A 14825-nucleotide genomic window follows, 5' to 3' on the forward strand; every position below is an offset into this window, starting at 1 on the left:
GAAATTTAGGCTCCATTTGATAATCATTTCATTTTTTGTTGTTGGTTTTTGAAAATTAAGCATATTTTCTCCTCATTTCTTACACTGATTTGCATCTTTCAATGGTTGAATTCTTAACCGAATTCCAAAAAAAAAAATTTAAAAAGTTTTTCTTTTTAAAGTTTTTAAAAATTGGCTTGGGTTATTAAACCATTGCTAAAAAGTAAACAATGGGGGAAGAAATTTGAGAGTAGAAATAGTATCTATGGCTTAATTTTCAAAAACAAAAAACAAAAATTCAAATGATTGCCCAACAGAGCTTGAATGTTTCATTCATAAATATAAAAATCGTGGTAAAGAAGATTGGAGAAAACAAGCACAATTTTCAAAAATCAAATAGTCATTGAACGAGACATAATTGATTTTGAAATACTAAAAACATGTTAGGAGTGATTTTAAACACGACCAAAGTAATTTTAACTATTCTAAAACCACTTCCAAGTCTTAAATGGAAATATGTCATTCCGCGGAATTTTTATTCCGATTTTACCCTAAATTTCACTATCATAGATGGTAATGAAATGAAAAGGAAACAAAATCCAATTTGAAAAAGTGGATGAACGGAAAAACTTGAACTTACCACTACCAAGTCCCAATCTTTTGCAAATACAATGTTGATCTTATGGATGTGAGGGAAAAAATCACATAACCAAAGTCCCAAAGTCAAATATGGAGTGATTTTTTGTTACATTTACATCACAAATAGTTACACTCATTAATATATGGTCATAGAACATTGCTTCAATTTTACACTTTTATTTTTTTCTTGGTATGCCGACTTAGCCTTTAATGATATTTCCTTATCTTTTATTATGGTTTTTCGGTTTATTAGTCATTTCTCTAAGAGTTTGATTGATAATCATGCACATGATTTCAAATCATTTTTCTCCTTGGACAAAAATAGATTATGAAAAATTTGGACACCCTAGTGAGCATTGGTTTGGTGAGAGACTCTAAGTGATAGCAAAGTTTATCATACAAGAACATGTGTCAAACAAATTAGAAAATTCTCGTTTTAAAATTGGAATGATGATAGATATGAAAATTTTAGGATTTATTTGGTTGGTAATCTAGATTTTGTTTTATGTTTTGAGATTCACTGAATTCAACTCATATGTGTTTGGATAACTTGAATTATGATTCTAATAATTGTTTTTGGATTATGTGATCCAAACAATAGAAATTTTGAAGACAATATGTTATCATTGAATCAGATTTTGAATATTAAATCTTAAAATGCTAAATTATATCAAATAAATATAGAAATTTTTTTAAAATATAATATGTCATGTTATAAACTAAATTTATTTTTAAAAAATTAAAATATATATTAGGTGATATATAATGAATTATATAATATGACAAAATAATAATTATACAAATTTGTTTAACATAAAACATGTTCATAAATAAACTAATAATAGTTTATTATCAACTTATGTTATGTAAGCAACTACAACTAATTTTATGATTTATGATTATAGTATCAAACACATTTTAAACAGTTATTTAAATTAAAATCTATTTTTTTTAAGATGCTACCAAACATATTTGAAAATACGAAATGCAGCCCTATTTGCATTTGATGTTTTGTTTTCAAAATTTTTATTTTCAGATTCCCTAGCAACAAACCTTTCTTTGAACTTTTTTAAAATGTTTATCTTATGTATGAAGTTTTCGGTTTGCTCAAAAATGTGAACATAATGTTTATTTTAGGTCTGATTTAGTAACCATTTCGTTATTTATGTTTGATTTTTGAAAAGTAAACTTATTCTCTCTCATTTTCATATAATGTTTTTTTATCTTTCTTAAATACAAAAGTTGAATACTTAACCAAATTCTAAAAATAAAAACAATTTTTTAAAAACTACTTTTTTCAGCTTTAAAATTTTGACTTGGTTTTTTAAAACATCTGTGAAAAGTCGATAACAAATCTAGAAATTTAGAGATGACAATCAATTTTGTTTTATCAATTTTAGAACTAACCAAGAACCAAATCAAGCCAATTGGTTTTAAAAACAAGGAATCCAAACTGAACTCTGCTAAGAACAAAAAGAACAAAAACCAATTGATTAGTTTTTATTTGGTTCACTTTCTTATCGGTTTAGTCTTCAATTTTTTTGCATTTTCTTTTTTCTTCCAATTTTTTGTATTTACATTTTTGTTTTGAATGAGCCAATTTTACTATCAAATTAGAATTGGATCTATTTCCTTTTAGAAATGGAAATTGGAATTTTTTTTTTTTTTTTCACATTTCTAAATAACAAACCTACGTACTCAAAAGTTAATGGATTATTTTCTAACAACAAATGGTACTAAATGAGTTAATATTTTGATTGTATTTTTAAGGGTATATTACCTTCAGTTCAAACTTTAAATATAAAGTTCAAATTTTGTACCAATGGAGAATTCCACCTCACATCCCAATTTAATTATTTTTTTTCCTTTTATGAAGATAATAACAATAATAAAATAAAATAAATCTAAATCTTTAAATTCGAGTTTGTTCTATTTGAAATTTCATTTAAGTGATTAATAAATCTCCAAATTTTCAATTTTGTACCAAACAAATCCATGACAAATTCAATAAATTAATTGATAGATTAGATATAAATTTATATTTTATGTTTTATCAAACTCTAAACTCTCAATTTTGTGGCTAATACATCCATGAATAAAACTAATGAAATAGTAAAAAGTTCATATACTAAATTTATAATTATAGCAAACTAAATACTAAATAAAGATAAATTTCAAAATCTAAAGTTCATGCACTAAATTTATAGTTTAACCTATCATATTTATACAACAATGATCATGACCAGATTGAGAGTTAAAGGCCGATAATGATCTCAATCAATATTCACACATTCCATAAAGAACATGAGTAGAACTACAAGATTTCAGTTGAGCCAGATGCCAATACCAGCAACCCAATTTCTCCATATCAATTTCATAAAAACTCTCTCTATCCATTTGAGTAACCTTTTTTTTCTGTGAGAAATAAAAAGCCAATGGAACTGCAAAAAGCTAATGCCAAACTAATACCTGCAAAGCTAAAGCCAAACTCATGGAGTGTGGCACACAATTATCCCCATACTCCTGGAACCTGCCCTTGCCATTAGGGTTAGCACAAAGGTGATAATCTTACCAGAGTTACGATATCGTTCAGCGGAGTCTTTTAACTGCATTCGTCATCTCATTGCAGATCATCATCATCTCGTTTGCACTTGAATTTCTTCTTATCTTTTTCCAGTTCCGTCATCTGAATAGGAACTGAGAGTTCGTAACAAAAATAACATAAAATATGGTATAAATGTAAGTTTTGACATGTGAAAGAAGTCACAATTGAAAGACTCGTCTGATGTCACCAGAATTTTCTCAATATTTAGTATTTAGTATGATAGGTACTATATTAATAGAAACTAGAAAGTCATCACGACTTGTCTTTGCCCGTGACAAGGGTCTAACAAATTTTATTTTGGTCTTTGTACTTCCAAAATGTCTACGTTAGTCTTAAACTATGATTATATAATAACTATTTGGTACTTGAACTTTCAAGATGTCTTTTAATTTCAACTTTCAAAAAGTAATCATTTTGGTACTCGTCAAATATTTGCTCACACAATACATGTCTCAACCACACTATCATCCCATGTATCCCCGATAAGCATTAATGCATACTTGAATCCACATTATCTATTTGTCAGAAACAAAATAATTGTAAGCACCAAAATTGACAAAAATGGAAAGAACCCTAAAATTCAAAGACAAAAACAAGTATTTAGAAAGATTAAAGACCAAATTAGGAGTGCTCATCTTTCTTTCTGCACTAAAAGTTAAAGTGAGCACCATTCTAAAAGCAGTCTAGTAGGAATTCAAATTCTACTCTCAGATTAAAGGACTTGTCATTATCTATGTATTTCCATGCTTAAAACACTAGGAAGTTTATGAGGTTATAAAATGTAAAAGGCCAGAAAGACATCTAATATACACGTGCCAATTTAACATAAAAGTTTTACAGTCAGATGAAAGGAACTGCACCTTTCATCCCCTCTAATCTTGGTCGAAGTATTTCTCCTCAGCATCATCATTGGCTTCCCTCAGCCAGTGATCATCCAAGGTCTCATCATTGTCTATTTTTGAGTAATCTAAATGCTCATTGTCTTCTCCCAACAAAAACTTCTGATGCATGATGTATGTGAATTGATCCATCTGATCTTGCATATCTGCTTCAGATAAGATTGCTACATGATTGGACCCACCCTCAGCAGCTTGACTATTCCCTGTTGCTGACCTTTCATGATGATCATCCATGGCACTGGTTACCTACAAGTAAAAGCATCAAATATCAAACAACTCACTTCAAGGACAAGCAATCCACAAAGATCACAATATATTCAGATACGTTATTATGATCAATCCACAATGATCAGATATACGAAATATAAATATCTAAAAAAATCTACAAGCATTAAAACCATTTGATATTAGTTAAATAGACAGGACTTGGATTGCAAAAGGAGAAGAGTAATGAACAAGGCAGAATAAGTTAAAAGACTGGTCTATAAACCTATTAAGCAAGCCAATCAGAAGTAGATGTAACTCAAACTAATTCATAAAAAGTTATCTGTGAGGGAAAAAATCGAAGGAAGAGATAGAAAAAGATCACACAAAATTACCTCCATGGAATCAACTCCATTAGCAGGCTTATTATTACCTTTCCTGTCCTCCCCTTCTTCCTCTTTCTCTTCCTCTTCTTCCTCTTCCTCTTCTTCCTCTTCCTCCTCCTCCTCCTCCTCCTCTTCTTCCCCTTGGTTTACATCATTACCTACCAACTCCCTCTCGGCAACACCTAACCTGCGTTGCTCTCCTCTGATCTTAGCAACCAACATTGCTTCCTCTGATCTTCTCATCAGAGTCTCTGACCACCGCTCCCCTGGTCTTGCCATTCCTCTCCCACTTGGATCCTGAAACTTCCCTACATACTCATAATGCAAAAAAGGCTCTCTCTCCCTCATTGCATCCTCCGAGAAGTACTGGCCATCATATATCAATTTATTCAGATATGCCCGTCTCCTATTTTTCACAATAACTGACCTAGTGTGTAATTCATCTGATGTCGGACTCTTTATACTCCGAAGGTGCTTTAAGTGCCAATTGATCTCATAATCATCCTTAAGAGCATCAAACTCATGGAGCTCACTGGATGTCAACTGTGATCCATATCTTTCTACATCAATCGAAGTAAGAGGTGCAACAAATGTTAGAATATCTAAAATGAACAGAAAGAGGCAGCATCCAAGGATTAGAATCAAATTAATTACCAAAAAAAGTTTCGATATGTTATGAATCCAAGACAATTATTTGCCAGAATTTCAGATGACCAACTTCAAATAAAGCCAAATATGTTTTTTTTCCTCATTTCCAGTAGCATAAGGTGTGGAAATCATAGAAGATGTTGAATTCTTTCTTCTTCAAAGCTTAAAAACAATTCAAAAAACCCACAAGAAAATTGCTTCATAAAGATACAATAAAAGTATTAATGCATCAAAGTTTGTTCCTTCCTCTCAACCGTAGAACAATCAGACACACATAAAAAGAAGTTTAAACCACTATTATTTTATAATTGGGATTCATTGCTTCATTCTATAAAATCTCGATTGATAAGCATTTGGTCTTTGAAAATTTTGCTTGTTTGTTGCCTCACCATTTCCTTACAATTGTTTTCATCTTCCTATATAAAGATTCAAATTCTCAGCCAAATTCTAGAATAAAAACAAGTTTTTAAAAAGTAAGACAACAAGTCAAAGAAAAACTCACAAGTGGAAGTAGATATATACACAATTTTCAAAAAACAAACAATTATCAACCAGGCCTAAGTAAATTCTGGAGCTCAATCTTCTCGCGTAACTAATGTCATCTTCTCCACCATTACACTAGGAGCTAAATGGAACCATAGGACTCAGAATTCTGACACTCTCGCCATATCAAATAAGCATAAATGTACTCATTCAAAATATCCTTCGAATTCGATAAATTAAGCTAGGGCTCTTGTAAATTTTCTCCTTCGAAATCGATAAATTAAGCTAGGGCTCTTATAAATTAAAAGGAAGTAATCAACATACAACAGAAATCGATGCCAGAAATTGCAACAATCCAGCGTTAGAGAGAGAGAGAGAGATAAACCAAGAAACACGGCGACATCGCGAGAAAGAAGGTCGAGCAGAATGGCCTTGCGCTGAGACGGATTCGTGGCAGTGGATTGAAGCGCGCGAGGAAAGTAAAGATCTTCCTGCAACGAAAGCCTTTCCGACAAGCAATCCATGGCTTCGCAACTCAATCCTTTCGCGGCCGCTGCCTCCGCCGTCTCCATCGTCGCCAATTCCATCTTCTTCTCTTGCCGCCGTCTCTTCCCCGGTGAGAAATAAACCCTCGGCCGGCTCAGTCGGTGACGAGCAAAGGGATGAAACACGTGAGCAGCACGTGAAAATAGAGTCCGACGAAAATAACGTACTTTCCGTTGTGAGTGTGTTTGGCAAGTCGATTACTGTGCCCCTAGACGGATTGCATTTTAGACAAATTGCAAAAATTATCCCACGCATCCTTGCAATTATATCTATCAACTTTTAATTTTAAAAATTGGATCTTAAAAATTATATAAATATTAAAATCAGGTCAAGTTGGATTTTGTATTTATATTAGTTTAAGAGTTTGATTTTATAATTTGTAGGTTCAATTTTTACTGTAGTATAAGTTTGAGGGTTCATATTTAATACTTATGGAAGTTTAGGAGTCCAACTTTTACAATTAAAAGTTTAAGAATGTAATTACAACAACCATCATATTTCATGAATGTTTTTGTAATTTATCAATAATAATTAAAAATAACGGATTCAATAAAAAAAAATTATATTTTATGGTTTTCAATATGTATTTGGTAGTAGATTTTGAAATTAGATTCTGATTTAAACAATTGTTTCATATTTGTTTGAAGAAATATTTACAAACCATAAAATCAGTTGTAGTTACTTGTCAACCCTCTAAACTATTATTAATTAACTTATAAACTTATTTTACTTTACCATTTTTTTTGTATAATTATTATTTTATAATATTAAATATTTATAATATATTACATAATACATATTTTAATGTTTAAAAAATAATCGAGTTTATAACATGCAATATTATATTTTTAAATATTTTTATTTTTATTTAATATATTTGTGTATTTTAAAATTTAAAATTCAAAATCTGATATATTGAAAACATAAAAATATTGTTTTTCAAAATTTGTATGATTTAGATCATAGAATAGAATTCAAAGCATAGTTTTTAGACAAAATAAATCAACTTGTCTGTCAAATATCGAATTCAATAAATCTGAAAATATAAAATATAATATGAATTTCCAACCAAATAAACTCTCATGTTTTCGATGGTATCAAAAATTGAAATAGACAAGTTATTTTCCTTGAGAAATTTGATTATTTTCTATAAATTGGCAAATTGTTAAAAAAGTTCGCTTTAATTGACTTAAGTTAAATTACAAAGTTGGTACCTATTGAAAAAAGCAATAATTTAGTGGTCTAATTTTAGAATGTAAAATTTAGTTTTTATAGGTTGATAAAATCTCATAAATAGTCTTTATAATTTTATAATATCCTCATAAATAGACTCCACCATATGCGTTATTTATGAAGTTTTATCAAATAGTTAAATTCTATTTTTTTTTTTAATTTATAGGGATCAAAATTTCAATTTAACCTTATTTTTATTTCAAAATAAATGATTCTAAACTTAGAAAAAATGTGGTAATTGTTCGCACGAGATTTCAAGAGAAATTTATTTCGTGGAACTTGAACTTTGTATTTGCATTAATATTGTAGAAAGTGAGTATAATCTCTAATACATAGTATTTTGATACTTTCAAAATAAATTATAATCTTTAAGTTGGTTGATCTTCTTGAACGATTAGCCTTTGGGCTTGTTGATCTTCTTGGATGATCGGCCTTTGGGCTTGTTGATCTTCTTGGATGATCGGCCTTCGGGCTTGTTGATCTTTTTAGAGGATTAGTGTTCGCACGAGGTCTCTGGAGAAGCTTGTTCGTGGAGTTAAACTTGAGTTGGTGTTGATGTTAAGGTTGATTTGATGCAATGTGGTTCGATCTCTAGTATTTGATCCTCTAATTCTCTCTCGGTTGGGTGGATGTGCTTGACTTGAAGAAGAAAAGTATCGAACGTTCTTGAAGTAGAAGTCTTGGAAGAGTGTTTGTGTCTTCAAGAGTCTTCTGTCTTCTAAGAGTGCAGCTTCAGGAGTCTTGGGAGTCTTCTGCTTGTTAATGAATTCTCTCTTGGCTTTCTGAATGTAGAATTACTTGTATCTTCAAAGGACTTCAGTCTTCAGAATGCTTGTATTTTCAAAGGACTTCAGTCTTCAAGCGTGGTCAGCATGATTTTATCTTCAAAGGACTTCGGTCTTCAGAATGCTTGTATCAAAGTACTTCAGTCTTCAAGCGTAGTCAGATTCAAGAGTCCAAGAGTCTTCTGATTGTAGAGAATTCCCTCTAAGCTCTTTGGAGTGTAGAATTGCTGACCATGCTTGAAGACTGAAGACCTTTGATACAAGCATTCTAAAGACCGAAGTCCTTTGAAGATATAAGTATGCTGACCACGCTTGAAGACTGAAGTCCTTTGAAAATACAAGCATTTTGAAGACTAAAGTCCTTTGAAGATACAAACAATTCTACATTCAGAGAGCCAAGAGAGAATTCATCAACAAGCAGAAGACTCCCAAGACTTCTGAAGCTTCACTTCTAGAAGACAGAAGACTCTTGAAGACACAAACACTCTTCCAAGACTTCTACTTCAAGAACGTTCGGTGCTTTTCTTCTTCAAGTCAAGCACATCCACCCAACCGAGAGAGAATTAGAGGATCAAGTACTAAAGATCGAACTACATTGCATCAAATCAACCTTAACATCAACACCAACTCAAGTTCAACTCCACGAAACAAGCTTATCCGGAGGCCTCGTGCGAACACTAATCCTCCAAGAAGATCAACAAACCCAAAGGCCGGTCATCCAAGAAGATCAACAAGCCCAAAAACTAATCATCAAGCCCAAAAGTCGATAATCCAAGAAGATCAACAAACCCAAAGGCCGATCATCCAAGAAGATCAACAAGCCCAAAGGCCGATCGTTCAAGAAGATCAACCAGCTTAAAGATTATAATTTATTTTGAAAGCAGCAAAATACTATGCATTAGAGATTATACTCACTTTCCACAATATTAATGCAATTACAAAGTTCAAGTTCCACGAAATAAATTTCTCTTGAAATCTCGTGCGAACAAATTGGCACGTCCAGTGGGACCTGTCTACCTCTCATCTCTCTCTCGTCATCCGAGTCAACAAATCTACAAATGGCACCAAAGAAAGTTGCATCCAAAGCTACCATCGCAAGCAACACTTACATAAGTTTTGTCATCACGGAGGAAATCTGGGGCCAGCTAATGGAATTTCCTAAAGGCGGGATCGTCATCAGAGAAAATTCCTTGTTTGAAAACTATGCTTCTGTTACTGATCTATTAGAAAAAAGAATCACATTTTGATGTAGTGTCTGTCATGATGACGGACGTAACGACTAAGTCGACCATGGCAGAGATGGAGGTAAAGATAAATCTCCTAATGAAGGTTGTAGAGGAGCGAGATCATGAAATCGCTGCTTTAAGAGATCAGATACAAGCTCGAGATACTGTTGAATCAAGTCAATCCCTAGCTACAAAAGCCAATGACAAAGGAAATATTGTTTTACAGGAAAGTCAGCCACCAAGAGCTCGGTACGAAGGACTGTTGCAAACTTCCTTTATGTACTCCAAGCCATACACCAAGAGAATCGACAACCTGAGAATGCCAGCTGGGTATCAACCTCCAAAGTTCCAGCAGTTCGATGGAAAGGGCAATCCAAAACAACATGTTGCACATTTCATTGAAACCTGCAAAAATGCAAGAACCAGGGAAGACCAACTAGTCAAGTAGTTCGTCCGTACCTTGAAAGGAAATGCTTTTGATTAGAATACTGATTTGGAGCCAAAAGTGATTGACAGTTAGGAACAGCTAGAAAGGGAGTTCCTGAACCGCTTCTACAGTACAAGGCGCACTTTCAACATGATGGAGCTGACGAACACCAAACAGTGGAAGAGAGAGACAGTCATCGATTACATCAACCGATGGAGAGCTTTAAGTCTGGATTGCAAAGATAGACTTACTGAATTATCTGCAGTGGAGATGTGCACTCAAGGCATGCACTGAGAGCTTTTCTACATCCTACAAGGGATAAAACCTCGTACGTTTGAGGAGCTGGCAACACGCACTCATGATATAGAGTTAAGCGTTGCCAACAGGGGAACTAAAGATTTCCTAGTCCCTGAAGGGAGAAAATACAAAAATGATGCCAAGGGCACTGAAGAGATCGTGGATAGTGCCACAAAAGAATCTATGGTCATTCATGTGACCCTGCTGAAATTTTCCTCCAAAGGAAAACAAACAAAACTTGAAAGAAGGCACAATAAGGGCGAGAAGCGTCGTCCAACTCTTAAAGAACGACAAGAGAAGGTTTATCCATTCCCTGACTCTGATATGGCATATATGTTGGAGCAACTACTAGAGAAGCAACTTATTCAGCTACCGGAATGCAAACGGCCGGAACAAGAAGGAAAAATAGATGATCCTAACTACTGCAAGTATCATCGGATCATTAGTCACCCAGTTGAAAGGTGCTTTGTGCTGAAGGAACGAATTATGAAGTTGGCTCGTGAAAAGAAGATTGAGCTAGATTTAGATGAAGTAACTCAGACAAATCACGCTACAGTAGCAGTGACTTCAAATGTTTCAATACTGTCTGTGTTTCATGTTCAAAGACAAAGCCCGATCCAGTTTGAAAAATTCGAGCCTATAATTGTTCGGTTCCAACAAGAGATTCAAACAGCAAATTCCGAAAAGAAAGATGAGCATGTTGAAGATGACAACGAAGGGTGGATAGTAGTGACTCATCAAAAGAGAAGACAACCAAACTCCACTGAAAAAGAGTCGCGTTCCTATCGAAGCTATAGAAGAAGAAACAAAACTTATAAAAAGAAAGGTAAAAAGATGACACGGAAGCCTAAGCTTGCTAAGAAAAAAGACAAGGGCTTCCCTCAATTCCGACGGTCGAAAATTTTGGCAGAATTTCTCCCAAGAAGCTTTCTCAATAATCATCCAGAGAAAGTATTAGAAGTTATTGCATGTCACATTGTCGGCATAGTGGAAGTCGACAACAATCATGTGACTGCTGAAGAAGTCAACGACTCAGAAGAAATGAAGCAAAGAACTTCTGTCTTCGATCGTATTAAGCCTTCAAGTGCTCGATCTTCATTCTTTCAAAGATTGAGTATGGCCACGGTAGGAGAAGAAGACCAATGTCCAATGACTACTTCTACTCGAACTTCATCCTTCAAAAGGCTAAGTATATCCACATCAAAGAAAGATCAACCTTCAGCATCTGTTTTTTATCGTCTCAAGACAACAAGCGATCAACGTAAAGGAAGGATAAAAATCTTGAAGCCAACGTCATTCCATGAAGAAAACAATGACGAAAAGATTCACAGTCGTGTCCCTTCACGCATGAAAAGGAAATTTTCTGTTGACATAAGTACAAAAGGTTCCTTGATAGTGAAGCCAAAACTCATCATATTGACGAATCCTACAAATGAAGAGGATGATCAAAACCATGATGAAATAATAGCTTTTGAAGTTTAAATGAAGAAGCTCTTCATCGCAAGAGCCTAAACTGCATGATGCTCCTGGCCCACATGAGCTTAAAATGTGAACGACCCCAAAAAAAAACATTCTTTTCGAACTACATTATGACTTGATCCCTCATTATGACTTGATCCCTATCATTAAGAAGGGTATGTAGGCAGCTTTAAAGAAACTTCAAGTTCAGTCAGTTTAAAAAAAAAAAAACAAAAACAAAAACTTGAACTATGTCATGATTTGATCACTTTCTTTAAAGGTACGAAGGAAACTTAAAGAAATTTAAGTTTAGTCCATCAGAAAAGATACCACAACTACCTAAGTATGATACTACAAGATTGATGTTGATCATCCCCGTTAAAGAATGACACTCCAGATTGAAGATGTTCATCCCTTTGGGGGCAACACAATGGATTGAAGATGTTCATCCCTCGTAAGGAGCCAACACAGTAAATAAAAGGCACACACTTGGAATGCGCTTCGCTTCCTCTTTAAAATCAAACTTAGATGCTCCTCCATCTTCAAGTTCAGAGGCTTCGTCAATGCTCTTCAATCTTCAAGTTTAGAGGCTTCATCAATGCTCCTCCATCTTCAAGTTTAGAGGCTTCATCAATGCTTCATCTTTATGCTCAAGTCTTGAGGTTTTGTGATGCCATCTTCACGCTCAAAGTCGCGAGGGGAGCTCAATGTGAAGATTCATCGATCCTTCGTCAAACTCAAATGCAGAGGATTTTTCGATGCTTTGTCAAAATCAAACGCGAAGGTCCCATCGAAGCTATTCCATCTTCAAGTTCAGAGACTCCATCGAAGTTTTCCATCTTCAAGTTCAAGATTGGCGTGCATGGCCCCACTTCCATCTTCAAGTTCAAGGTTGGTGTGCATGACTCCGCTCCATCTTCAAGTTCAAGGTCGGTGTGCATGGCTCGGCTCTATCTTCAATGACTCGGTCTACAAAATCATGATGCAGCTTCGCTTCATCTCCAAAGTCTGTCGTGGTTCGCTTCATTTCCAAACTGACAACGCGACTTCACTTCATCTTCAAAGTTGTGGCGTGGCTTCGTTTCATCTCCAAACTGATAGTGTGGCTTCGCTTCATCTCCAAAATGTTGGCGCAGTTTCGCTTTATCTCCAAAGTCTGGCGTGGTTCGCTTCATCTCAAAAGTTGTGGTATGGCTTTGCGTCATCTCCAAACTAATGGAGCAACATCGCTTCATCTCCAAAGTCGTGGTGCGGTTTCGTTTCCTTTTCAAAATGTTGGCGCGGCTTCGCTTCATCTCCAAAGTCGTGGCGTAGCTTCATTTCATCTCTAAACTGATGACGTGGTTTCACTTCATCTCCAAACTGATGACGCGACTTCACTCCATCTTCAAAGTCGTGGTGCAGTTTCCTTTCCTCTCCAAAATATTGATACAACTTCACCCCTTCTCCAAAATTGGTGTAGCTTCGCTTCCTCTCCAAAAATGTGGGTGTGGTTCCACCTCATATGCGAGATCAAGTTTTGTTTGCCTAAGCTCTATCTCATATGCGAGGACGACTCTGGTCCATCCGACTCCACCTCATATGCGAGGATAACTCTGGTCCGTCCGGCTCCGCCTTGTATGCGAGATCGACTCTAGCTAACCTGACTCCGCTCAAAAGCTTGATGGCACATTCTTCTTATCTTCAAGGTTTGATGGCATATCCGCCTCATCTTCAATACTCGATGGCATAACATAACGAGGTAGACCTTATCGGGATCCTCCCTAGGGTGAAAGCATGGGAAAGTTGTAAGCCTTGTAGGGCCCCTCCCATGACGATCAAGATATGTAAATGGTGTTACAAGGTAGACCTTATTAGGATCCTCCCTAGGGTAAAAGTATGGGAGAGTTGTAGACCTTGAAGGCCCCCTCCCATGACGATCAAGATACACGAACGACCTATAAAGTAGACCTTTGAATCCTCTCTAGGGTGATCGAATGGGAGAGTTGTAAGCCTTTGCGAGGCCCCTCCCATGACGAACAGGATGCACAAATGATGCTACAAGGTGGACCTTTCCGGGATGGTGATCAGATGGTGATCAAATGGGAGAGTTGTAAGCCTTTGCGGGGCCCTCCCATGACGATCAGGATGCACAAGCACGATAGGCGATACAATAGTTCCAGGGTCATCCCTTTGTATACCAAGGAGACGGTCATATATAGAGGAATTGCTGAAAAATAATAATAAATAAAACATCACCTCCTACAAAAAAAAAAATTAAATTGAAAAAAAAAAAGGAAAAAAAAAGGAAAAAAAAATTGTGAAAAAAAGAAAAGAAAAGAAGAAAAGAAAAGAAGAAAAAAAGAATGAAAAAAAAAAGGAAAAAAAGTACAAGAGAATAAGAAAAAAAAGTGAAATTTTTTCTTTTAACTATCGGTAGTTTCATCCATTGATTCAACTTGCCTCATCAAATTGAAGATCTTTTGTCATGGAAAGCAACAAGAAGTAGGGAAAACAAATCAATTAAAGAAGACAGTAGAAGAAAAGTCTCAATGAAAATAGAAATCCAAATGAGGAAAAGCTCTCATAAAAAGTTCAGGAGCTTCCATCAATTCGCCATCGAATGGATCTAACAGAAACTCTGCAACCATAAAAATTCATCGAATCAAAAGTTTTTCCATTAGAAGACTTACCGCTATTTATAGATGAGGAAGTGGTTATGTTTAAAGAAATATATATATAAAAGAAATCACAACTGTTGGAAGATTTATCTCAAATTCAATTAAGATTCTTTCAATTATTTGGGGTAGTTAACAAAATTGGTTGAAATCCATATTTGACTAAGTTAAAGGATACAACAAACAATAATCTGAATACCTAAATTTTACTTGAAATCGTCAAGTTTTATCAAGATTCAAATTAAATCAAAATTTTAGCTCAAAATTTTAGTATATTTCAAATTTTACATTGGTGAGAGTTGGATGCGAACCAAATTATTGAATTTGAATTCAAATTATAGTCAAAATCAAAT

The 14825-nt window shown here is 34.5% G+C and overlaps 1 protein-coding gene across 2 annotated transcripts; it reads right to left on the reverse strand.

Annotated features, from left to right (window-relative positions):
• Positions 1–2790: 2790 nt before the first annotated feature.
• Positions 2791–6648, reverse strand: LOC120091911 (coiled-coil protein). Of its 2 annotated transcripts, none has more exons than XM_039050075.2 (4): positions 6229–6648; positions 4722–5272; positions 4084–4368; positions 2791–3304 (listed from the first exon to the last, which is right to left on the reverse strand). In XM_039050075.2, the coding sequence occupies exons 1-3, from the start codon at positions 6428–6430 to the stop codon at positions 4096–4098; spliced, it is 1026 nt and encodes a 341-aa protein (XP_038906003.1). In that variant the 5' UTR covers positions 6431–6648; the 3' UTR covers positions 2791–3304; positions 4084–4095. The 2 variants fall into 2 exon arrangements, with proteins under 2 accessions (XP_038906003.1, XP_038906004.1); XM_039050076.2 differs by having other exon boundaries at positions 2791–3315.
• Between the last annotated feature and the right edge of the window lie 8177 nt (positions 6649–14825).

This window comes from Benincasa hispida, chromosome 11, assembly GCF_027475165.1.
Source record: "Benincasa hispida cultivar pf3 chromosome 11, pf3_genome.v1.1, whole genome shotgun sequence".
In the NCBI taxonomy this organism is placed as follows: Eukaryota; Viridiplantae; Streptophyta; class Magnoliopsida; order Cucurbitales; family Cucurbitaceae; genus Benincasa; species Benincasa hispida.